The sequence below is a fragment of the Carassius auratus genome, unplaced genomic scaffold (assembly GCF_003368295.1).
Source record: "Carassius auratus strain Wakin unplaced genomic scaffold, ASM336829v1 scaf_tig00214573, whole genome shotgun sequence".
Lineage (NCBI taxonomy): Eukaryota > Metazoa > Chordata > Actinopteri > Cypriniformes > Cyprinidae > Carassius > Carassius auratus.
The window spans coordinates 393,852-420,552 of NW_020527717.1; the positions used below are offsets into that span (position 1 = coordinate 393,852).

At 35.9% G+C, this 26,701-nt stretch overlaps 2 protein-coding genes and 1 non-coding gene across 4 annotated transcripts; 2 read left to right on the forward strand and 1 right to left on the reverse strand.

Moving 5' to 3' along the window:
• Positions 1-502: 502 nt before the first annotated feature.
• Positions 503-20,840, reverse strand: LOC113092350 (insulin-degrading enzyme-like). 2 transcript variants are annotated; one of them, XM_026257933.1, is made up of 26 exons: positions 20,700-20,840; positions 20,412-20,552; positions 19,430-19,614; positions 17,787-17,994; positions 16,596-16,765; positions 15,843-15,965; positions 15,347-15,459; positions 14,384-14,546; positions 14,112-14,204; positions 13,937-14,028; positions 13,719-13,799; positions 13,118-13,221; positions 11,526-11,628; positions 11,035-11,157; positions 10,832-10,914; positions 8,455-8,599; positions 7,003-7,113; positions 6,261-6,381; positions 6,087-6,178; positions 5,734-5,845; positions 4,667-4,834; positions 4,232-4,504; positions 4,072-4,133; positions 3,218-3,290; positions 3,058-3,125; positions 503-2,596 (listed from the first exon to the last, which is right to left on the reverse strand). In XM_026257933.1, the coding sequence occupies exons 2-26, from the start codon at positions 20,444-20,446 to the stop codon at positions 2,501-2,503; spliced, it is 2,997 nt and encodes a 998-aa protein (XP_026113718.1). In that variant the 5' UTR covers positions 20,447-20,552; positions 20,700-20,840; the 3' UTR covers positions 503-2,500. The 2 variants fall into 2 exon arrangements, with proteins under 2 accessions (XP_026113718.1, XP_026113717.1); XM_026257932.1 differs by lacking the exon at positions 8,455-8,599 and adding an exon at positions 8,951-9,095.
• A 1,083-nt stretch (positions 20,841-21,923) lies between these two features.
• trnah-gug (transfer RNA histidin (anticodon GUG)) lies at positions 21,924-21,995 on the forward strand. The gene has a single exon. It is a non-coding gene; the product is annotated as a tRNA-His (tRNA).
• A 384-nt stretch (positions 21,996-22,379) lies between these two features.
• Positions 22,380-25,825, forward strand: LOC113092339 (kynurenine 3-monooxygenase-like). Its single transcript, XM_026257913.1, has 5 exons — positions 22,380-22,674; positions 23,761-23,830; positions 24,098-24,195; positions 25,614-25,702; positions 25,789-25,825. The coding sequence occupies exons 1-5, from the start codon at positions 22,597-22,599 to the stop codon at positions 25,823-25,825; spliced, it is 372 nt and encodes a 123-aa protein (XP_026113698.1). The 5' UTR covers positions 22,380-22,596.
• Positions 25,826-26,701: the final 876 nt, after the last annotated feature.

A 26,701-nucleotide genomic window follows, 5' to 3' on the forward strand; every position in this document is an offset into this window, starting at 1 on the left:
TAAACTGATGATAGTATCATTTGCAATCGTGTTGCATGTCCCTACATAGGTCCAGTGCCTAATTTTTCTAGCAATAATTTTGCTCAAACAAATGTCTGTTGTCTGCCGATATATCCCCACCAATTAAAAAAAAAAAAACTTCACTCAAAGCTAAAATAATATTGCTGTATATATAAGTACATAAAAATATGGTAAATGCATAAAAGTGGCACTAAACGCAACAAACTCATGGAAACGTGATACTTTGGAAACACTTCTGCATGCTGATTTTGAAAGCTGTACATTTTAAATGCACTGCTGTACATTAATGAAGGCAATTATTTTCTAGTAATCAATAGCATAACAGAAGCTGAGCAAAGTGTGTGGTTATGGTTAACCCTAGTTATATTTAAGGCAGAATATCCCTTTTTCTCAAAAAAATCCAAAATTAAATGTTTAAGGTTCAATCTTCAAAGAAAAATGTTAAGTGCAGACCAAAGAGAGAAAAAAACCACAACACAAATGAGTTCATACCATTGTTTAATTATCAGAATCACAGAAAGCTCTCCCACAGATACACATTCCCCAGATGTACTTCAAAACCACCTAATAAACACGAGAGATCTCAACCATAGAACAGTTTCCACCTCACACCTGCGGTTTGGTACATACATTTCTTGGATTTGGACAATGTAACATCTTATGCTCGTTCATGCAAAGTAACTCATTAAACCCTGCTCTTCTAGATTTCTTTACTCTAATATGTTGCTTACAGTATGAGCTAAACACATGACATCAGGTTACAGGAGAAGGCAAACACTGACCTACAGAACTTCGAGCTGATTCTAGAACAGCTAAAGGGATTTGGGGCGCAACAAATGCTCCGACTGCATGCAAAATGCATCTTTGGAATTTAAAGTCATCTAGAAGTTCAATTTAATTTCCATTAAAAATGTATGGATACTCTGAACTATTCCTATAAATTTAAAAACAAAAATACAGACCACTAAAACCAATGCAGAGAGATGCCTGAGTATATCCATCCTAGTGATGCAACCAAACTCATCGAAGAGTCTGATATCAGTTTGTTTTGCTGAGCATGAAACAGTATTCATTTATTTTATTGGACGCGGTAGGATGGTCGTTGAGTTTCTAAAAAATGCAGCATACAGTCGATTTGATATGCCTGAGTAAGTCCAGAATAAAATCACAGCACTAGAAACACAAGTGATGTTGAAGACTTGGCTTAAAACCAGACTAACACACACCTGAGATGGACACACATGGATTACACACTGACGGGATGTTCCTGCATCAGCGCTGGGAAATAACAGCCTTCAAACACATCACAGGAGGGTTTTCTGAGCACAGACCAAGTCTAGTTCTCATCTAATTAGTTTCTCGGATCCAAGCTCAAAACATTTCAAGAAAAACGCCTAGTGTAGCATTTCAGACACTAGTCATAGGTCCTGTATGTCACATTATTGCTTGAGGAGTGCACAAATCACAAGTCAAGACATTTGAAGTAAAACAAACCCAGTTAAAGGGGATTTCAAGGTTGGTTTCTCACAACAACTCCTGAAATGTTGTCATGTTGCATGTGGATATCAGTATATGGGCGAATTTGATCAAATTAAGCATCCTGAAAAACTAAATCTACATCATTCATGTTAAATCGTTTCAAAAAGCAGTGGTGTATAAACGGTTTCATTTAATTTTGTAAAACTTAAAACTCAAATCAAGTGTCTTACGTGAGGTTTTACATAATTCATGTTTCATTGAGTGGAATTTGTATTTCTATTACGACACCGAGTTTAGGTCAGAGGAACAGGGTTTCAGGTATACTAGGAATCGTTTAAGGACAAAGTAACTTAAATAAGCAAATGAAAAGGATATTAAAATTGTTTATTATGATATTTCTTCAACCGCAAATAAAATCAAAGTCCATCAAGAAAACCACGTTGCATTTACAACACCATCCTTAAAGATAAAACTCTGCTTACATGCACAGAAACTAAAAACAACTCAAAGCAAATCGATTAAATTAAACTTTAAAAAAGGTGAAAACCAGAAAACCTGATCACGGATTAAAATGATCTTAAGGCCAGTTATTTCATTTCAAGAGAGACTTATCTTGATAAATTACACAACAGCCTCTCCAAACGGTTTCTCGTGGTTTTGCTTAACAGTGGTGTAAATGAAACGAAACCGCATTTTGAAATGAAACCCAACAATGAGAAAGTGTCATTGTGGCCAGCAAGTGATTCCTATATTATACAGGGATACAAATTTCCTGACAGAAGCAATGTGAAACAAACTTTCTATGTTTTCTATGTATCTATGAGATATCAGGTGTCAGGTGTGCATGTCTGACGCAGAGCACAACTAAAAATGTTGCAAGCGGCTCCTTCGTGGCCTGCTTACACACACGCAAACACACACACACACACACACACACACACACACAAAATGGTGTTACTGGCTCCATATTTGGGTGTTTCTGACAATCCCATGATGCTGGTCACAGTTTGGCAGCCATGAAATTGATGTGAGGTTTGGTGAGAGGGAACAGCGGCAGACTCCTTTTGAATTCGGTCATATCCTGAACCAATGATGGCTGAAACACACAATACAAAGCAACACAATGAGTAATTAGTTGTCGTATTAATTTTTTTTTTTTTTGTAAGAAAATGCAAGTAGTGCTTGGCCATGGAAAATCACCACAATGAGCATATTCTTTGAAAGTTAGGGGGCATATAAGGTTCATAACAGTAAAAATCAATTACAGTAAAAACAATAATATTGGGAAATTACAATTTAATCATCACTTTTTTTATATTTTGTCAAATGTATTGCAGTGATGGCAAAACTGTATTTTCAGCATCAATTCCGCTCAAACTTTATCAAAGTCTCATTTTTGAAAAAAATAAAAATAAGATTATAGAATTTATTTAGTATTAAAAATCCCACTGGACCCAAACTTTTGAACTGTGGAGTACGGTCATCTGACATTTGGACAGTTTTCTTGAATTATTTATATTGGCAAAAATGCTTAACACATAAACATCAATGCAGTACCTGAGGAAGTGAAGGGGCAGGAGGCAGATTGACATCGTTTTGAGCAGGAAACTCCCCAACCAGTGGACCTGCAGGAAACACATGGTAAAAATGAATGAATGTGCCCGGCTGCTTCAGTCAGTAAATCAGAATGTTTCAACCTTATTGTGTCAGTACTCACAGGAGTCCATCTCTCTAGACATCACATGCACAGACACTTTGTGTCTTCTGGGGGCATCAATGGCCAACAAGTCCTGGAGAGAACAGACATGATGCCCAACATTATTATTAGTGTTTGAATGGTCTGCTTTGTATTGAAAGCCAGTTTAAACTAAGCACTCAAAAAATACTTATACACAGACTCAATGTGCTCTGTTTTACAAAAACGTTTAGAATATAAAATATTTAATACATATTTTAATAGAAGTAATAAAAATCTCAGTAACATTTTAGAACAGGGACCAATTCCCACTATTAAATAGTTGCTTACTAGTAGCATGCTGCTTTTATTAACATATTGGCTGTTTATCAGTACTTAAAAAGCACATATTCTGCATGATGACCATATTCTACAACCCTAATCCTACCCAATACCTAAACTTAACTACCCATTAACTATTAATAAACAGCAAATTAAGAGTTTGAGGCAAAAGTCGTAATTAATGGTTTGTTAACAGCAAGAATAGAACCTTAAAATAAAGTGTGACCAAAATCTCCCTCCAACCTGACAGAATATTAAAGAATGTAACTGACAGCAATGGGCTCGCTGAAATATTTGCAAAATGCCGTTGAGATTGGTCCTTTTTGCATGCATTTGCATACTGAATTGTGATTGGTCTATTTATCATGCATCTGCATTTACAAGGCAAAGACAATGTGTGCAGACTCCAGTCCATCATGGAAATGTCATTACTTAACTTATTTTGGTGCAAGCATGTACTCCCTTTTTTCAGGATATGCAAATCTAGTTATGATTATGCTGCAAGAAACCGCATCTGTTTCAGTGTGTGATGACGCATTCAGATCATTACCAACCCTGTAAAACTGCATAATGTGTTCCTTTGTCAGTGTCTTCAGGTAAGCCACTTCAATGTTATCTAGATCAGACAAAGAAAAATCAAAGTCAGTGGTTTCAAAACTTGAGATACTTGATGCTAACATGAGTTCAATTCAAAATCTGATCGGTGACTCTCACCCCTGTCGAAGTTGTACTGTTGGGAGATGATTTCTCCCCAGTACTTGGAGCATTCAGCTGCCAGCTTCTTGGGTTTGTCAAGCCGCCGAATAGCCAGTGCCTGGATGTGTTTCTGAAACGCTTCCTCTCCCATCTCCTCCACACTCTTCTCCATCGTCTTGAGGAAGGCCTCCACCCGAGACTCCAGGTAGTGAGGAGCTTTTTCAGACTGGATGATGAAACGCAGTCCCTGCACTCCATTGGCCCTGCGGGGGCCGCTGAACACAATGTAACCTGGTTATACAGACAGAGAAATTAATGAATGATGTTCTTAAGAGCAGTGGTAGTGAAAGTCTGAACAGAAATACTTGCTCTAATCGTCGCATTGATAGACAAAAAGAGAGAAATTTGTATTTCCAGACAACTGTGAGCATTTCTCCTGAGTGATTGTGTTACCCAGCTGTTCTTTGGTGCGTAGCGTGTTGAAGCATGGCTCAGAGATGATTTGACAGAAGAGCTCCAGCAGCATGTTCTCATGCGTGTTCTGCATGTCCGTCTGATAGTAAATCTCGATTCCACAGTTATTATGAACCTCATTCCTCTGCTGGTAAACATACCAGCCACCTGATAACCACAGAGAACTGGACTTAAACACAAGAACCATGACAAACACACACAAAAATCATAGGCCTCAGATTATACACCACAGATTCAAGTTTAACAACAGTCTTAATACCATCTAATTTTCTTCATTCCTATAAAGTTTGATGGATTAACATACTGCAAAATGTATTAAAAGAAAAACACATAACGTGAATATAAAATGTAAAACAACGTATTTTTCTTGATGCCACAGAATATAAACAAAAAAAATGGTCACAAAGTTTAAGTTTAGATTTTGTTTTAGACTGTACAAATTCTGAAGAATCTTTCATTATTACTTTATTAGAACCTGTATATTAAAAGAAAATTTGTAAAGGCAGTAGTTTTACGATTAGGGATGCATTAAATTGATCAAAATTGACGTGTCATGAAAGATTTAATTTCAAATCCTGTTTTTTCTATTAATTCATGTAATATGTTTTTGTTTTTTTTTACACAAAAATCATCATGTGATCATGTGACACTGAAGACAGGAGTAATGATGCTGAAAATTCAGCTTTGCATCACAAAATTAAATGTTAAAATCTATTCCAATAGAAAAATTATAATTTTCAATTATAATATATTATTTTTATATAATATTTTTACTGTATTTTTTCTAAAAAAAAAAAAAAAAAAAAATTATATATATATATATATATATATATATATATATATATATATATATATATATATATATATATATATATATATATATATATATATATATATATATATGCTGAACACTTTTTCAGCAACAACAATTATTACCAAAATCAAACTTTTGAACAGTGGTGTAATATCGTATGTGTGGATACAGAGCTCAAAGTTGGAGAAAAGCTCCGGATGTTGCATCGGTGTTTGTGGTGCGAAGCGCTTACCGTCAGGTACCTGCACTTCCCTGTAGCGAATGAGCTGACTCGGCAGGAGGGGTTTAGTGTGAGCGTGCTCAATGAGAGTGTCCTCCAACATTTGCATCATGCCCAGAGCAGACTGGAGACAACAGACAGTTAGACAGACTGCACTGCTCGTATAAAATCTAATGCTATGTTATGTCAACTTGTGAGCTAATTCAATGAAATACAAACTTACAAAAGAAGAATGAAACTCAGATTCATCAAGCATAGTACAGCAAAAAACTGTACAGTTAATTTATTTTAAAAGGCACAGTTTCAACCTGTCTGAAGACAGACCTACCTCTTCTGTCTTCAAAAAAAATTATTTTCATACAAACCTGTTTGGTGATGTTGCCATGCAACAGGGCTTCAATGTGTAACCGTGACAACAGCTGCGGTATGAACGCCTTCAGACGAGGTAACGTCACATCTGAAAAACACAGACACAGCATGAACACACATGCAGGAGCCCACTGCGCTCACTTTCACAGAACAATACAAGAGCATCGCACCATCCAGAGCGTCTCGGAGCTCGTCTTTGGTCCAGGCCACCTCAGTCATGAGCAGACGCAGGTAATACATGGCGTGCTGGTGAGGCTGCTCCGCGCGGAAGTTATTCAGAGACCTCATGTACTGAAAAACACACAAGTTTCATTTAGATCACATAGTTACAGAGCACATTTTCTCATGGACACAGTATAAATTACTATATTATTAAGATATTTCTGCTAATGATGCATCAATTTCACCAACCATTTAGCATATCAACTGCAGAAATAAAGCTTGTATTTACCCTAAGGAAAGCTATTTGATGTCCAAAGCTCATTGGAAAAAGTAACTTGAAAAAAAAGTATTTTGCCAAATACATGCATTGTATTTGAGATTTTATTTTTATTTAATCTGTTAGCGATGTTAACTGAATGCATGTTTGAATAAACGGTGGCTTTAAGAGCTTTCTTGATAGATTTAAATGTTTATAACAAACTGGAGTAGAACTGCCTTGTGTGCAACAACTTTTAATGGAGTGTTATGAGGGTTTATACATTTTCTTTCGGTTTTCTCTAAATACTTTAATTTAGGTTTAGATGTAAGAAAATGGTGAAATGTGTTACGAGGAGCTGAAAACACAAATTAACCAAAATAAATTACAAGTGAACTACTGTGGAAATCTTCAGAGAACCCTGTAAGTATAGATGTGCTAATAATTCTCATCTGTTACTGAAAAAGTAAAAAATCTTAAAGAGTGTGTCTCACCGCTTCCTTAATGATATCAAAGCGCTTCTCATCGATCTCAAACGTGGCCATTTTCTCCATGATCTTCTTCAGCAGGATGTGTTGTTTGTCATTATAACCCTTGACTGACAGCTGACATAAAGATACATTGAATAATTTTGAGAATGAGTGATAAGAACAAAATCAGCTCAAGCACTGACTTCCCTTATTCATGGTCTTTGAAATTTGTTAGAATGGAAGACAAACATACACAGATTCAGCACAGATGCATTGAGTTACTGCAGAACAGACTAAAAACAACATTTAAAGTTATACTTTAAAAGGTTTCATCTTCGGACAACCATCATTGCAGTGCATTTAGATTATGATGAATGTGTGTGTGCATGCAGTGTGGAGTAAGTGAATCACACAGCAGGTTACAAGCAGCCCAGCTTTGCCACGTCCTCCCAAAATCAGTCAGCCTGTTGACACCTTCTATTAACATCCATCTTGGCTGATCCCATCCTGTGATGGGGAAACTACTTTAAAGTACCCATTAAGGAAACATAGTCCATGTACTAGTAAATTCTGGCCATTTACCTTTAAAAGGTCTTCAAGAAAAAAAAAAAAAGGTTTTCTCTTGCACCCATCTATATTCTGAAGGCTTTTACATTTGCACTTGAACCTGGCTTTATCTGATGTTCAGATTTCTGTTCTGGTAATGTATACCAATTCATGCATATTACTAGATAATACTTAATTTACATATTTAAACATAACATTCAGAAAACTTAAAAAAACCGTTACACTTTAAGAGACTAACCAAAAACTAAGTCGTAAAGTGAAGAGTTAGTGGATTAGACTGAAAACAGGCACAAACTTTAGAGTAAAAACTTTCCTTTGAAGAAGCCAAACATGCCAACATTAACCACTGCTTTAAGATACAGCCCAAAAGATGTGGAAAGTGGATTTAAAAATGTGTCACTATTTTATTTTCTACTTTGACCTTCAGCATAAGATTTGTGTGGACACAAGTAAGGGTCACCGAGTTTAAACTCTGACGATTGGTCAAAAACATGGACATCTGATGTTACTACTTGCATTTAAACATGGTTTGTCTAGACACGGGTCCGATTTTAATATATGCAAATACAAGAGAATTGAAATATAGAACCACAAGTCACATGGACTGACTTGAAGTTGTTTTGTCATTTTGTGCTTGACAAGCATTTATTCTCTTTGTTTTCTGTTCTTTTGGGCGTGTATCTTTAAAATCACCTAAACCCAACACAAAATACAATAAACTTTAAAAGTTTATAAATATTCTAGCAGACTGATCAGACAGATATTTTGAAAGTATAACATCGCCATACTCTGTAAAATGCAGCAGATTTTAACAGACAAGTTACCCTGCACACTCATAAGCCTCAAGCTCCGCCCTTCACCCACAGCCCCACCCATTTCAAAGGGGGAGGGGCTAATTACCATACTTACAAGGATGGCATTCATTCCTGAAGCTATGCCATAGACCAACCCTGCCAGGCGGGCTGCATATGTATACTCTCTCAAATCATCCTTCAACAACCTGAGAAACAGGTAAGTCATGTTGCAGTGCAGTGGGTCTGCATATAGGTAGCGACTAGCAGGACGTGGAAAAAAGAAAAGGGGAAAAAAGAACAAATGGAGTGATATTTCTATAGAAGGGTCATGACAAGACAAAAGGAAACAAGTTGAGAGGGACCACAGACAGAGTATGAATATGCAGCCTCAGCTCCGGCGACAATCTAAAGCTAGTCTACTTCTACATCTGGGGAAAAACAACACTAAAATAATTTTTAGTGAAGTAACGGCCACAAACAAAGATTTGGGTCTACAACCACAAGGACAGCAACCACTGGTAGTCATTTGTTTGTGTGTGAAGTTGGACTGTTGTCCTCACAGGAGGAGCATGTTGGCAAACAGTGGCATGGGGGAATATTAGGATACTTACATACATCCCATAGACGGTATTTTGAAGGTCATAGTTGAGGCCAGCTAGCTCGGCTGCATATGCATACTCGTTCAGGGAATCCTTGAGCAGCTCAAGGTACAAATACGCCATGTTACAATGCAACGGGTCCACATACGCAAACGGGCTGTGGAAAAAACGCAGGTGATAAACCCTTTCACTTGTGACTTTAGTGTAAAGGGTCGATCTCTGAAAAATGTAATTGCAGTTTCTTAATGGTTTGGAGTAGTTAAACAGTTAACAGGTTAACAGGGTGCAAAATAATTGTATAACTTTAAAATGAGGTTAGTTGGTCTAAAGAAAAACAGTCTGACACTTCACTGTTGGATGGAAAAAAATAAAGTATCAGTAAAACCTATAAACTAGTAAAATATTTTTCGGGTGAATCTCATGACACCTGTCAAAACAAGTCCAGATCATCTCATTTAAATCAAACCAAATTTAATTTTTTATTATATCTGTGAAATATATTTAGCAAATTAAAAATCTCATATAAAAAAAATCTTACTTTTAATTATTAATATTATGCAATAGGTGTGCTCCGATTCAAATCACATCGCGTCTGCACTAAAGGCGAGGAAATTATCACTTGCACACTCAAGGCAGTGTTGCATCATCACATTCTCACATTTATTTTTTTCCATGCTCGTGTTAACAGATTTTAAAGCTTTGCACAAAGTTGCGGTCCGGCAGTGCTTTCCATGAGTGGTGCATCTGCAGCAGTGCAGAGATGGAGTTCACTGCATGTGCTGAATTAAAGTGAAAGCGCATTGTTTGTTGTACATATGAAAATGTAGTAATTACATGATAAATGCATATATAATTCCAATATGGCTTGTTGGCTAGGTTTAAAAGGAAAAGAGCCCTTTTAGTGCTCTAAATAATAGATGGCACTCATGGAGGTAGAAAAAAGTTATTTAAGAACTGCAGTATTTTTTGTAATAAAGATTTAAATCCAAAAAAGGGCAGTAGAGCTGAGTGTTTCTGTCAATGGTAAGTTTTAAAGGGGTCATATGATGTGATTTAAATTTTTTACTTTCTCTTTGGAGTGTTACAAGCTCTTGGTGCATAAAGATGATCTGTAAAGTTGCAAAGACTAAAGTCTCATTCTCTTTATAAAAGTTAAGTCAACCACGCCTACCTAAAACGGCTCGTTATAACACACCCCCACGTCTATGTCATGATGTGGGAAGATTTGAATAACGCCAACCAAATGTTCACACAAAGACAGGTATAACTTTTATTCTCACTGTTGACGCCGAAGCCATGTTGTGGAGAAGCTGCGTTTCATTGTGAAAACGAAAGTAATTTGTTTGGTATATAATGTATAAAATAATGTTCTTTTCATCATATGACCCCTTTAATTTAGAATGTTTGTGATAACGTAAGAAAAGTAGTTTAAATGTCACTTACTTGAGAAACTGTGTTGTGCTGTGTGTAAGCTATTGTGCAACAATTGCATGAGTGTAAAACAAAATGCACTTCATGATCGAACATTTAGGTGAGAAATATAGATTTCTGAAAAATCTCTAACCCCACTCCCCTCCACCCCTCAAATAAAAAAATTAATACCCACTCACAAGAGTTGCCTATAATAGGGAAATCCCCCCATTTTCAAAAATGAAAATTCAGGCCCTGAATAAATGTAAAAAAAAATCCTGATTTGAGTATTACTATAAATATTTCCATGATAAAAATAAGTTAAAAAAAAAAAAAAAAAAACAATATCAGTAGCGGTGATCGTATCGGCAGATACAGCTTTCTGTGATCTGTCTCATAAATCCTGATCGGAGCACCCGTTATGCATAACATGAATAAACAAACAGACATCTCTACTATGTACAGTTTTTATGCTGAACATACCTGAAAAACTCAAAGTTTAAACAAGCCTTGGGTAGGAAAAATTTGTCATCTTGTTTGAACCAAACTTTGCTCATTGCGGTGTCCTAAAAAGAAAAGAAAGAGATTCAGGAAAAAAGAAAAGCCAATGTCTAAAAGACATTCAGCAATTCATGTAAAATTAGTCCCATTGCAAATGATACAACATTGTTTTAAGCACAGCACACCTTTATCAGAGCGGGGACAGACGGGGAATCCTTTTCTAGAGGATAAATCTCAAAGTTTGTCGGGATGAATTCATTCTTCATTGGCAGTTTGAACTTTCCATTGAGGTCAGCATTTTGCCACTTCTGAAATAAAAAAAGGAAACAATTTTTAAAATATTAAATATTTAAATATTAAATAATATTATATAAATAGTATTATTATTATTATTTTTTTTTTTAGAGCAAACCAACATTAAAATGAATCTGCTAGAGTAGGGTTTATAACATTTTTACAAAAATCATCAGACTTGCTTACCTCACAGCTCAGCACAAGACTGTTCCCTTTACCAAATATACAATGCTCATAAAACATGGATCCTCCCTACACCCTTTTAGCTTCCGGTCTAGACAATTTAACACTAGTCTAAATTCTGAATGAAAATAAAGATAAGGTTTGTCTGCATACTTTGAACAGGAAAGAACAAACAAGATCAAAACAAAATGTTTCTCACCTTAATAGCATCATCAGTAATAGCTTCCTGTTTGTACTGCGTGCCGTACCACTCCTCAGTCCGGTCTGTCTGCCCTTCAAATGATTTAGAGACAACAGCGACCCTAAAAGAAATAAAAGTGAAGCCAAAAAGAACTGTAAGATCATTACACCAGACGCAGCATGACACAGTCCATTTCTCACAACTCCCTTGGGGAAAATAAGCCTAGCAATTTTGCTTTTATCAGATCTCTGCCACAGTAAACAGATTGGGAATTAAGGTCATTACATCGATCAAAGGTTCAAGTCTTCCATAGCTTCTCAATCTACTGTGCAGGGCTTTAGATCAATGCAACATTTCTGGACATTTTAGACCGTCCTGATCAATAGAGAACATTTGGAACAATGACGTTCTATTCTGGACTCCCAGCATCAATCATCTTCATAAGAGCCCAGAATAGGTTCAGTCTAAAAACCTGAACACTCTTTCCAGAAGTAGTCTAAATCACACAAGGTTACCGGCAGGATATAGCAGTTCAGACCATTCACCCACTGCATGATGTTTAGTGCACACAAAAACAAAAGTGCTTTCTCAATTTGGCAAGCTTTAATTTAATTGGTGCTACAAAATTTCCACAGGCACAGATTTTTATTCAGTTCTACTGGAAAAAGTGGAAGTCTTGTTTACAAGGTACTGGGTTTCAGTGCACACTTCTGAGGAAGAACTACTTTGTGGATTTGGCAACATTCGTGAAAAACAGGATACAAGTCAAAATAACATTTCAAATTCTGATAAACCCACTGCTAAATGTCACAATAACTGTGCTTGGTCATTTTAAATATGGTACAGATGGTCTCTAGCTGTCCAAGTTGGCAGTTCTTGGCCAGAAAAGGCAAGATCAGATTTTCACAGATAGCCTGAAGTCTGGCTATGTGAGACTTTGATCATCTAGTGTTGCAGAGCTTTTAGCAAGGTCAGTGTTGTAGCCAATCACACAAGAAGAGGTCTGACAAGCACTAAAGCACCAGATCTGAAGGCAGAGATCTGAACAGTTTGGAAATACTAAAGACAAAATGAAATACAGCAACCCTGCAAGTTCTTCTGTCCCAAAAACAACACAAGAGTAGCAATGGTATGGGGTTGAGAAGCAGTTCAAACAGAGACAAACGCTCTTTTAAGCTGGAAAGGAAATTGAATTTGAAAGCCTCCATTGCATTGGTGAGAATCTGAAGTGGGATTCTTTCAAACACAGCAAGAAGATCCAGTAAAAAAAAAAAACGACAACTTCAAAAACAGATAAAAAGGAATAAGTAATCTGAGCCCAGTTTGGCCCTGAGCAGCAATATATTAAAGAAGCTGAAATTTGCTTTGCACGGGTTCAAATATGAAGCTCCTCTAGAAGGTCTTTGAAGAGAGCAACCAATGGCTATACGTCTGTGTTAAAACTGATCTCATCCTGAGGTGAAACTAAATATCTTTCAGATCGAGCCACAACAACATTTTCATCAATATGCACTGCGATACAAATACCAACTTGCATCCCATGCGCACTCTTATATTGATGCATTTATGTGCATGTTACAAAAGTGAAAGACCACCTTGTGTGTGCTCACCTGACATTCTCTGGTCTCAGTTTATCAAGCACCATCTCGATCAAGTCTGGCCTGAACTCCTCCAGCAAGTATTCAGCAGCCAAGACTTCCTCCAGTGGATAGTACTGACACACAGAGAAATTATATTCAGAAAAATTATAGATTTTGCTCTCAAAGATTACCTGATCTTTTCATAGCCCTCGAAAGCTTTTCAGTGTTAATGTATAGTGTACTAAATGTATTTTACTGCATCATACAATCAACCTTACCTGGCTAAAGTGAAAAAATGAGCCTAATACAATATACACAGTGATTAACAATTCTAGACTGATTATTTTAAACCACCAAAAGTGAACAACTTTAGTGTAGAAACATACTGCATTTGTTTTTAATTCTTAAACCAAGTTACACAACACTGATCAATTGGCATAATAATGCATACTAAACACTATTTTTGAAGTAGACCGAATACAGCAAGCTGTTGTATGCAGCAGACGAACACAAAATAATTAAAATGAAATACTGGTTTTGATCTCCTGACAAAACACTGAGCAGCATCCTGATGACACAAGTAACTGTAACCATGGTGACAACCTTTTAAAGTCTTTCATGAGACACCTACATGCAGTAGTCCAGCCACTTTAGATGTGTATCCACGAGGACGTTCCTTATCCTTAAATCTGAAAGCCACAGTGTTCAAATCCTACAAAAACAAAACGTAGACAAATCAGTGATGTCCTAACCACCAAGTCCCATTGTCTTTAGCATGACATTCTGGGTTACACAGAATTTATCAATCTTTCCACAATTTCAGCATTGCAGGATTCAACTTGAACATACCTTACACTCCTGAAAGACCCACTCTTGAGGGCCCTCTGTCCGCAGCTTTTGAATATACTGGAACATGTGGAAGATGATATCCTCGACATGCACTGGAGACACAGGAAATACAGCTCAAGCCATCAAAAACATACTGGTCAGCACCAAAACACACAAAAACACTCCAGGTCCTTACACAGCCCCTCTTCTGTCAAGTCCACATTAATAATGAAGGACATGAATCCTTTTGCTCCTTCTTTCTGGCCTCCAACTAGCGTGTTTACCCATCCTGAGAAGACACAAAAGGCATCCATAAATCCATGGACACAATGCACGGTTGAGATCTGAAGTATATGGATCCTTACATTTTCCCTTTAAGTCTTAGACTCAAATTATCTTTCATTTTTTGCACGTTTTATCTTATGGCCAATCAATGAAAAAGCTACCTTTCCTGACAAACTCTCTCACCTTTAGCTTTGAGCTCAGACAGAAGACTCCCTGGACCCTCATGTCCAATCAGATGGCCCAGATAATGACCAGGATTTGATTTGTAGTATTTCTGCAGGTCTGGGATAGGGAAGGTCACATACAAGTTTCTAATGTCCTTGATTGGTACGACTTTATAAAATTGCTGTGGGGGGAAACAAATAAACAACAAAATTAGCAACTGAATCAGACAAGAAAACACAGTAGCAGAGAACATTGCTTAAAAGAAAAGGAAATCATGTGCTGCATACTTGAGTTTAATGCCGTAGAATTAGTAATTTACAAACTCAGTGGCCATTAACTGCTTTACACTACTGTTTTGTTCATTAAGAAACTAATACTTTAATCTGACAAAAATGCATTAAATAGATCACAATGACAGGAAAAACATTTATAATCCATTACATTATAACTGCTGTTCTTCTGGACGTTCTATTCAACAAAAAATCCTGAAAAATGTTAAGCAGCACAGCTGTTTTCAACAATGATAGCAATAAATGTTTCTTGAGTGCCAAATCATCATATTAGAATGATTTCTGAAGGATTCTGTAACAATGATGATGATGAAAATTCAGCTTTGCCATCACAGAAATAATTACCATTTAAAAATCTTAAAATACATGATAAGTAAAAATTGATAGCTTGTAAGTCGCTTTGGACAAAAGCGTCTGCTAAATGCATAAACATTTTTTTTAATTTATTTATAAATAGAAAAAAGTTGTTTCAATTATTATATTTTACAATATTAGTTTAACTGCTTTCTTTTTTTAATTCAATAAATGCACATTTGCTGAACAGAAAACACTCTTTGAAAACATTACATTTTACTGACAGTAGTGTATAATACCAAAAGTTCAGTTCTGATGCATTTCTGTTAGATGATTCTAGAAAGGAGCAGGTTTAGGGTGTAGGGTGCAAGATGCAAGACTAGGGTTTAGATCTTACCCTCAGGTGTTCTTCCTGGAAAGGGTGTGAAGGGAATTCTGGGACAGGGACATTCTTGTTCTCGACCTCTCCAAAAAGCTTTACCACCATAGATGTCAAATCATCTAGCGACTCTAAAAAATAATAATAATAATAATAATAATAATATACCAGTGTTAAACTCAAACAGAAACCTTAATCTCTACAACCTTCAGAACACGTACTAAAAAAGATGTATCATTCAACAATGACAAATAACAAGGCATATTTTATAAAAGATTCTGCATTAGAAACCTGAGAAATCTTCCGTGCCTTGAATGGACCTCACAGATCATTGAATTTACTGTTAGCTACATTTAAGTATGAATATCTGAGCCTCTTTGTTGCAGATTTCTACATTACTTTAGAATGAACAGGAAAAGCTTGCAGATTGAAAAGTTGAAATGTTCTTCATCCACTAGCATGTGTAAAACTTCAGAAATCAATTTAAGGTTGGTTTATGTGACCGATGACTGACCTCTGCCCAGCACACACAATCCCATAACATTGGAGGAATAGTAGGTGGAGTGAAACTTGAGCAACTCCTCACGGACATCAACACCCTGTTGAGATGGCCTTGTCTCGAGGGTTAACTTATTGCCTTAACAAAAAGAGACAAATCACAAAAATTATTGGAGAACAACCAGCACTGATAAGAACATAAAGGACAGTCAATGGGCACTTGACAGTTTCTGAAGACAGCTTTAAAATCAGAGTTCAAATAAGGCCTTACAGAATTAAACTGAAGAAACATTTGGAAAAAAAAATGACATTCTGTCATGCAAATATCAGTTGACAAGGTTAACTTTTGTTGCAAAAAAAAAAGAAAAAAAAAAAAAAAAAGAGGAAAACCTTTAATTTATACATATATCGGATTGCATTTTATTTTTTGAATGCAAATCTGTTTTTCTCTAAATGGTTCTGGTTAACATGAGGGTAAAAGACAGACAAACCTTTTTTTAAGTGAAGCTAGCCTTATATAACTCAAGGCCGCCACCATCTGGCTATTATGGGCAGAGATAAATCTTCTCAAAGAAGATTTGACTAAATTGATCAAGACATTATCCTCTAGCTTTGTACTGTCCTTCACTGAGAATAAACTATTGATAACATTTATGGCAGACCATAATGGGAAAAATGCACGTTTCAAAAGATCTCAGGTCTACAAACAGAGACAATGGGAAAGTATCTACATGAAAGAGATTAAATCAGGCGTGAAGCATTTCCATACCAGTGCCAAACTTGCTAAAAGGATGTTTGGGGTTCCCAGTGGCTTTCTCCAACTGAAACAGCCGCCATGCGTCATTCATGAGATTCTTCTCATGTTCTGAATCCACTGCATTCACTTCTCGGTCCTTACAGCTCTCGTCAAAGAGTGGACAGAGAAAGAATTGGGCAAATCTAGGAGACAATGACAGTCAAACACTATTTAATGCACTGTTTAAATAAAGCTTGTTTAAACAATGTCAGCCTACAGCTGCAGAACACTACTTGTTACTGTTAAAACTCATTTGCATAAATAAAATCTGAAATTAAAAATATGCAAACAGACATGAAGAGCAACTGCCATGCAAATTAAATGTACACAATGAGTGTAACACTGCTTTAAGTAACATGGTGGTCTGCACTGTTTACTATAAATATACAAGGGACAAAATACCTAAAACATGGAATAGACTTTAGGAGTTGCCATAATCCCACTATAATCTGACATTAAAAAAGACAAATGACAAGCTTAAACATGCCTACAAACTAGAGATTAAGATGCATCAAAGCTCAAATGAATCCAATGATTTCAAAAAGAATTATGCATTGCAAAACATGCAATGCAGTTTGCAAAAGTGACATTCCGTATCGCAAACCACTGTTAGGAATATTAAGTTTTGCTACACAACACATTTACATGTACATCTGCGGACCAATGAGAATTTTAGCGAGGCGGGTACAGATGTGCTTTAAGAAATCCAATTTGCTGCATGTCCAATTGATTTCCAGTGGTCGCTGATGTCTGATTGCCTCAGCTTTTTCAACACCCTCAAATTGCATCCTACACATTCCTACCTGTCAAACACTCATGAAGTGCTTTCTAAAGTGTCTAGTCTGATAGGTTTCAAAATTCTGAGTCATGACCCGGTTTTTGGAGATTAATCATGAATCATTCAAATGTTTCAATGAGCAGGTGGTGCTCTGGGTCACAGAAGCAGATGGGCTCTGAGGGAAACTCTTCTCTCTATATCCCAGCAACCTGATTCCTCCTGGACACGTAACTCCACACCGAAAAGCATCGTGACACCTGAAGGTCTAAACCCTGATCACCTTTTCATAAGTTCAAACAGTCGTTCTTCAGCTTCTAAAACGGACCTGCATTCCAGATGGCTCTTTAATAATTCACCACTTGCTCTTTTTTTATGGATTCATTTACCTGTCCAAAGCCCCTTGCAGATGCTCATGGGATACATCAAAGTAGTAATTGGTGTGCTCTCCACTGGTGAAGGCATTGGAGCTGCCGGCATGCTCGCTCAAAAACTGGCTGTACTCGTTCTCTTTGGGGTACTTCTCGGTTCCTAGAAACAACATGTGCTCACAGAAGTGGGCCAGACCTGAAATGTTCTCTGGATCTGACAAAGAACCTGCAGGATTGTAAGAGGAGAAAAGCAGGAGATTAAGCAGCGCAAGAAAACACTGACAGCTTGCACTCTGACACAAAATGGGAGCTTGACAAACTTGTAAATCGAGCTGACTTCACTGGATGACGACAGGTTCAGGCATATTCAAGATCATCATGCTTAAATCCTTAGTTAAACAAAGGTCTGTATAAAGGTTTGCTACAGCACTAAAGGCATTAGAACACTTAAGCAACCAGCTCTACCATAATATATTAGTCAGTAAGATGGCTCTCCAAGTCTTTGGAGCAAGGGTTCTCAACTCTAGCCCTCAAGGCCCACTTTCCTGCAGAATTCAGCTCCAAACTTGATCAAATTCACCTGTTTGTATCCTTCTAGTGATCCTTGTGGAAATGCTTACAAAACCAAGTTCCTTGTTCTTCTGATTGCTTCTATTGTTCTCCTAATTTGTAAATCGCTTTGGATAAAAGCAACTGCCAAGTGATTAAATGTAAATGCAATAGGACAATTTTCATTAGAATCAGTATTTCAAATCAAACTCTACTGCTGAAAGTTAATGTATTTAAAAAAACAAACAAATTAAAGCTACACAAGCAGAATAAATGTACACAAATCCTCTGTGAAACATTGTTTCATTTAAATAATGAATGATATAAACAAATTATTTTTGTGTTTCATTAATAGCATTGTGTCACGGTTTAAATGACTGAATCAGTTTGATGAGCCAGTTCTTTCTTTTTAAATTTGAAAACTATTTGGAATAGTGTTCAGCATGAACAAATCCTTAGAATAGAAAAAAAAAAACTCATGAATTCAAATGTGATTCTTGTCTTCTTATCAAAAGGCTCTTTTAAAGTGTAATAAGTGAGCATTAACGAAACGCAAAGATATTTTTTATACCTAATCCACGTCTACTTAGATGATTTCAACATTTCATTCATTGGCCTTTTTTTTTTCTTCAACTCCCTGCTTCTCAACTGTTTGGGTTGTTAGTTAAGCACCCCATAAGTCTGTGCTGACACACTGGGCGGTGCTCCAGCTGTTATTCAAATTAATTTTTTAAAGTAAAGTATTTTTTTCTTAAAGGGCTGAAAGGATTCAACGTGACACAATAGGCCTTCAATGACTTGTACAGAGTGGTCTGTTCAGAAACAAAATTATTCAAATCCCTCATGGGCTTTGAGTTTCACAAAAAAACAAGGACAAGGGCAGCCGCCAAGGTCTGGACTATTAAAAGTTGCTTTTTGTGAAGCTACAGAGAGACAGACAGAGGCCATCCAATCAATTTTTTTTTACAACCTAGTTATTGATGGCCAATAATGAGGATGTCCTTCAAGTTAGTAATAAATAGCCTGCATTAAAATAGAAGGGATCAGAAAGCAGTAAGTAGAGAGATACATGCCAAAAGGAGCAAACAATAAAGCAAACTCTTTGCATTTACCTATGTGGACATCCAGCGCGGCTGATGATTTGTCAGTGGTGGGGTCACTGACAAGAACTGCTTTCAGTCCATTTGTAAACTCAAGTCCTCGATACTCCCGCTTGTCTTCTGGAGAGCGAATTATATCACTCACTACCCTCTTTACAGCCGGATCACTCATTCTGACGGACAGAGTTGAAATACGTCTGGATAAACAAAAGGACAAAATTAAGAGGCCTGGCAATCTTAAACGAACTTTTAACGAATCACTTCCTGTAGAGGAATTTCAAAAAACAAACACACGTCAAGTAAATTACACAATCAGTGAGACATACAGAAACCATTTAGATCTGAATGAGAATTAAAATGCCATTTAGTTCTAGTTCTTTGGTTTAAAATGTTTCCCTTACATATTTTAGGCTCAGTCGGTTAAATTAGCTGAATGGCTAGGTTTAGTTTGAAAGCATTACCTTAGCCTAACTATACTTTAAGTGTCCGTTTATTCCATTGGTTTACTTGAAACTCAAGTTCGGTTGAGACTAAACTTGCACTTGAACTAAACCACTAATGTATCTGCATCAGTGGTTTAGTTGAAGTTTAAGTTTAGTCTCAGTTTAAGCGAAACTGTGTCTTGGACAAAGAACACATTTAGACTGTTTAGTTTAAAAGTAAATTAACATTATGTTTCAGATTATGTCATGTTTATTTTAGTTTAAGTGATTTAGTTAAGCGCATGTTAAATTCAAGTCTATCTTAAGTTTAACAGTCGGCTTTCAGTGTTTTAAATTTACTTACTGTTGAGTTACATGAAAACCAACGAGAAATTCAACAGAATCAAACATTTTCAGAAGTTAAGCAAAAAATATGTTGACACATTATGAAATATTGTGTTATGAGCTAAAGCGATCACGCGCGGCAGAAACACACGAGCCCAGCCGCCAGAGAACCGGGCCGCCATTAACCGAACACACACGCACAAAAAAAACATATATTTGACACTTACCTAATAGCTCGAATGAAAACAGTGGTCAATATCATTAAATCTGATGAAAACTCGCTGTAAAGGACCACCGGCTAACACATTTTTGCATACTTCAGTACTGGATAACAAAACTCTGCCGAAGATGTCAGGGCGCCATGATTTCTGCAGACAAAACCAATCAATCTCAGATCAGCCGCGGGCCACTTTTACGCGCTGTTAAATACTTTACATTTAATATGAGATATCAACCGTTACATATATGTATACACGGACGCGGAACATATTATGAATCAAAAATGTTTGAAATACCCATTTGTTTCCCTTGAAGCGGTTGGAATTGCTTAGTCACGCCTTGCCGACTATTGACGTCACGAAACAGGCTACACCCACATCCAGGTTTAGTTGCGAGCACGTTGAGTATTTAAAGAGACCTCTTGATTTACGCGTCCAGCTCTCTCTCTCTCTCTCTCTCTCTCTCTCTCTCTCTCTCTCTCTCTTTCTCTCTTATTAAGATTTGCTATGCATAATCTTGACATAATCTTTAAACTCTTACTGATCTAATCCCTTATTGATTTATTTTTTGTAATAGGGTAGACATAATGCTATCATTGCTTGACATTTAATGTCAACTAGACAACAACAACTTTGAGTGTGTTACTATTATAAAATAATGACCTCAGACAAGACAAGAACACATCGTGTAAAACTGCAGTTTACTTCTCTTAAAGCAAAAGATCAATTAAAGATAGTTTCCAGGTTTGCATTTGTGTTATTTTGGTGCATCTGGAAAATGTACGGAGTTAGAGAAAACAAATAAAGCACACATAAATTGAACTTTTGTTTTTCTAATGACATTTTATAACATTCTACATTTTGTTCTGTACAGATTATACTGCACAACATTACACGATGCATATAAAAATAAGATAACGGGGAAAAAAAGAACAAGAAAAAACTATTAAATAAAAAGTGCCAGGGGTAATAATATAAAAATATTATAAAATATACATAAAAAAATCTTCTTAATAGCATAGAAAATTAAAAAATAACCATATATGAATTTAAAATAAGTGTTATTGAATTGCTTACCCTGACAGACAAATTTCACTGAATATTAATTTCATCGGATTGTTATTTTTTGTTAATGTTTTGTTTTCAAGTAGGCTATATGACAAACAATTGTACAACATGTTCTTTAAGATCTAAAGATGCAGCAACGTAAGGAGCTAGGAGCTTAAGTTGTTCTTAAACAGATTCTGGATTAAAAATAAGCAGTCTAGTCTTTAATACTCCACAGAAAATTCATCATGCATGTCAGGTGTTTGGTAGATTTGCAGAGCCAGAATACAGAATCAGGGCTGGATCTGTGATTTCTTGTTTACAACATGAAAATAAGTTGTTACAACAGCTGTTCATCAGCATAATTTATTAAAGCCTTGCTGTTTTAACAATAGAGTGTAAAACACCACATCTATACATGATTGTAATCATGACTGTCAATTTTCCGCTTCGCGCTCGTCCTATAGGTGGCTCGCCGTGATCGTATAGTGGTTAGTACTCTGCGTTGTGGCCGCAGCAACCCCGGTTCGAATCCGGGTCACGGCAGTTTTTTCTTAAGTAAAATCCCGAATTTATTATTACAGATTCTGATTATTAACACAGTCAAATTAAGACGGTCACGGAATGAATCTAAAATAACCGTGACCGATTAAAATGACTGACGCATCTTAGTCACGTTGTGAATGCGTCAGTGTTGCTCTGACGTCGCACACGAATCCATGTCATTTTGATCACGTCCACTAGGTGATGATATTACAGTTGTAAATCATACAAACATAATTGATATGTACTGAGTAAACCCGGTATTTTCTGAAGTTATAACTGTTGTTTTGGGTGTTACGAACTGTAATGAATGCACGGCGATTATGACTACTAATGAAACCGCTTGAGTGTGTGTGTTTGTTTGAGTCAGTGTGTGAAGTTCGCTTGGGTTTGATCATCACGTTCATTAGGTTACATATCTGATCCAACTGAAATACTGACATACAGACTGAAGGGCTGATAAACGGCGACCTGTCGATGTTTGACTTTGTGTTGCTCCTCCTTCATAACCAGAAAACCCTTCTTGAAAACTCTCAGAAACTCATTCACGCACTGATTCCAGCATAGCCGTTTAACTCTGAACACTTTAGTGTTGTAAATCATCATGGACAGTGTTTCCACGCACACACATGAATCCAGCCGCAGTGAGAGGAAAGTGATCGCGGTGGTGGGAGGCGGTTTGGTGAGAAACACAATTGATCTTTATGACTTGATTACATATCTTTGAATTCTCTCAATCACTATCTACCGTCTCTGTCAATGTCTCTATCTATCAAGACATTAAAATTTTTCAAATAATCACAGAAAATGACCTCTAAATGAAAGAAAAGTTGGACTCAGGTGGTCTGTTATATTTCTATGGGTACAGAGAATGTTTCCTATGAAAAATAAAATAAAATGGACAATTATTTTAAAATGATCTTTGTTAATCACAGTAATACAGGTATACTATAATTCTACTTAACAGGAGAACGTTAATGATTGACAAAGTGGTTATGAAACTCTGTAAATATTCTATTACAGATGTGGTGAAGAATGATTAATGACTTTATGACATTTTTTTTTAAATTAAATGTAGCCTGTACTCTTTCTGTAACACAGTTAATGGCTTATGAATATATCCAATAAGTTATGGGGGTGTTTATGTTTTCATCAAGTGTTTTATGCGTTTATAGTTGCATAAACTGACTTTAAGTTAAATGTTTCCTTCGTTAATGGTTTGATCTTCTGATCTCATGCTTAAAGAAGGGACATAAAAAGACTGATGATAAAATATGACCAATAATACTGCACTTGACACAAAGCATAAGAATATTGTCTGTAAATAATATATTGTTTGTTTAGACCTGTGTTGGTCAGCCAGTGTCTATATAAAGCCCCGGCCTCAGAAAGTTCAGCAGTACCCTTTTATATAGATATTTGAGATAAAAATTATTAAAGTAAAATCATCCAAAAGTCTTCTCTTTCCTTAATATGCTTTAAGTACAAGTTTATAAGGGAAAATTATGCCATTGCAAGCTTTTTAGATCCTCTGAAACCCTATGTATAAACATTATTATACAAAAATGTACTTTTACTGAATCATAGTACAGTTATTAACATATTGTGGTTAATAATTGACATTTTCTTAAAGCCTACCATGATATAGTATTTACACTGAACTCCAATATATTTCAATGTACAAAATTGTACTAACATGGTATATCCAAAAACATGGAATTATGTTGTCATAAATAATCTATTTCTTATTCTAACCCTGTCAATTTAGGTTGGATCGCTGATTGCCTGCTTCCTTGCCAAAAGAGGATTTGACGTTGCAGTCTATGAATCACGAGAAGGTGAAAACATGAGCTATCTCTCTCACACTAGCATTAATCAAAACTTTACTTTAAGGCTGTCATTCTGCATCTCAGTTATATCACTCCACTCTTTATTATTCATACGGCGCACACTTCAAAACTATTGAGCTCAGTTATAATATTGTGGAAGGATTTTAGACAATTATAGACCACCACATTCTCATAATGTACAGATATATGGTTTCAAATGTCTTCCTAACTTCAAATGCATTCCTAACCTCATCGTTTAAACTTTTGTTCTGTTAGATATTCGTCAAGCAAAAGTCGTGAAAGGTCGAAGCATCAACTTGGCTTTGTCACATAGGGGGCGCCAGGCCTTGAAACATGTGGGAATGGAGGATAAGGTGGGTTTCATCATTGTTTTTTTGTTGAAGTTAAGCGCTTGTAGCATGCATTTATTCAGATTTTACATACATAAGTCTCCTCTTTATAAAAAAGCTGTTGTTAAATAGTTGTTAAAGCCATCATATTCAACATTTTCGTAGACACTAGGCAGTTTATTTAATAATAGCACAGTGTTTCGATCAAGTAGTAAGAAGCCATTAGCAGATGCTTTGATCAATACAGTGGCTTACAGTTTAGTACACTTATTAAAGATACAATCCCCTTGGAGCTGGGTTTATTGTTTAGCATTTTTCTATCACGATTCACACTTTTAGGAAAAATATAAGCATGCGGTTGCTTATTAATAAACATCTTGGCAACCAGTAGTACAGTATTTACAGTAAGAACTCATGAATTCTGTGATGACTGAGCTATTCTCTGGCTTTTCCGCAGAGGGAAGTGTTGAAAGTACTATGAGGAAGTCTGACCATGTGAAACTAGGTCAAATGCTTGCACTCAATACATACACAGTCAAACTTAGAGTTTTGATAGGAAGGATCGAATTGTATATGGTTAGCACACAGAGTCCTGTGTCTCTGTGATTTGGTTATTTTACACTATGTGATTTTTCAGCTCGACAGAGCCAGAAATGCCAGGTCAGGGATACTGTATGTATGAACTCAATCCTGAGTTAACATGATTTTCATGTCTGACAGAGTGTGACAGACAGTCTGAAGCTTTAGAGGCATAAGGTGGACGGATGGAGCTGTTGTTAGCTCTTTGTACATAACATGATTTACCCAAATAGGACATCTGCCTGGAGCAACAGCTTTTGTTGGTCCTGCAACAATATTCCCATCAACCCCGATCATTTTCAATTGAGATTTTAGGGTTACGTTTTGGCAAGGGGCTTCAACTAAATTTTTTATTTTATTTTATTTTTTTCATTGCTCTCTGGCTTTAGTTCCAAATATTGTGCCTCAATGAATTGTAATAAATATATATACAATCGTATTTTATTTGATCTTTTATTCAACAAATATGTATTGATTTAATTAGAGGTGACAGTAAATTTACATTTCAAATAAATGCCATTTCTTTTGAACTATATTTGTGAAAGGATCCAAAAAACAAAAACAACAACAACAACAACCAAAAGGTTATTGAGCAGCATTTCAGAATTTTAGAATGATTGCGGAAGGATCATAGACTGGAGAAATGATGCTGAAATTTCATAACATGAATTCATATTTTACATAAGAAAAATCTAATATTATTTCAAAGTATTGCTGTCTTTCAACTGTATTTTTTTATTAAATAAATCCAGCCTCAGTAAGTATAATAAAACATTACTGACCCCAAACATTTGAAACGGTTAGTGTAGATCATTGAGACTGTGTGCATATATATATTGTCATGTGTTTTTTTAATTTTACAGATAGTCTCTAAAGGCATTCCAATGCATGCCCGAATGATCCATAATCTGAATGGAAAACGCTCTCCATACCCTATGGCAAAAAGGGACAGGTAACAGTACATATTTTTCAGATTTACACATTCATATTCAACAAACATTGAACTTCAAATGGCTATCCTCTGGATCTTTATCTCAGGTTCAGAAATGCACAGTCACATGACAGGTTGCAGTAAAGTTGTTGCACAGTTACAGGGTTATTAACCCACTCGTTGAGAACATTACATCACACATACATTCATGCTTGGAGTCTGTGTGCTGATACGTGACCAGTGACACCCAGCCAGAGTCAATACACCCATCTTCCCCTTCAAACCAGTTATGTTAATCATTACAATCATAATGCACACATAATAGTGGCAATTAGGACTTTTGGCATTTCTTTTTATGAAAATCCAGCACATTTTGGGTTTCCTGACAACATCTACACAAGTCTAATTTTTATAAATGTGGAATAAATAAGAACAGTAGTTTGACAGAAATCTGAATGCAAGTGAACATGGACAGGTTGTTATGAACAAAATATTATTAAAATAATTAATATTACTATGAATAAAACATATAATTTGTATAATTTTACATATAAATAAATGTGTAGTTTAGGGTCTGTATAGGTCATTAGAATATAATTGAAATTTATGAAAGAAAGAACAAAATAGTGAGTGGTATATAATTTTGAATTATTTTCATATTAATAAATTTGTTTTCTGAGCCTGTATATCAACATTTATAAACAAAAAATAATTAAGAAAAAGAGGTATATAATTGAAGTAATTTTGCATAATTAATACAATTGCATTTTAGGCCTGTGTAGGTCATCATAATATCATTGAAATTTATGACAAAGAAACTAATAAGAAGTAGGAGGTATATCATTTAAATAATTGCATCTTAATGCATGTGCATATTTTGAGCCTTTATTTTGTAATTTTATTATTACCATTTTTCAAAAAAAAAATAGTTTTTTAAATGTCCAATATTAAATATTATAATGAAGAAGAACCAGTTGTAGAACAACTGATTAACACACTAATAATATCCTGTTTAACCAC

Coding starts and splice junctions, on each gene's coding strand:
- LOC113092339 (XM_026257913.1), top strand. CDS start 22,597: ATGGACAGTGTTTCCACGCACACACATGAATCCAGCCGCAGTGAGAGG. Junction 22,675..23,760: donor CGGTGGTGGGAGGCGGTTTG/GTGAGAAACACA, acceptor CTGTCAATTTAG/GTTGGATCGCTGATTGCCTG. Junction 24,196..25,613: donor ATGTGGGAATGGAGGATAAG/GTGGGTTTCATC, acceptor TTAATTTTACAG/ATAGTCTCTAAAGGCATTCC.
- LOC113092350 (XM_026257933.1), bottom strand. CDS start 20,446: ATGATATTGACCACTGTTTTCATTCGAGCTATTAG. Junction 11,629..13,117: donor CTGAGACCAGAGAATGTCAG/GTGAGCACACAC, acceptor TATTTCTTTTAG/GGTCGCTGTTGTCTCTAAAT. Junction 3,126..3,217: donor GTCTAGAGAGATGGACTCCT/GTGAGTACTGAC, acceptor TGTTTCCTGCAG/GTCCACTGGTTGGGGAGTTT.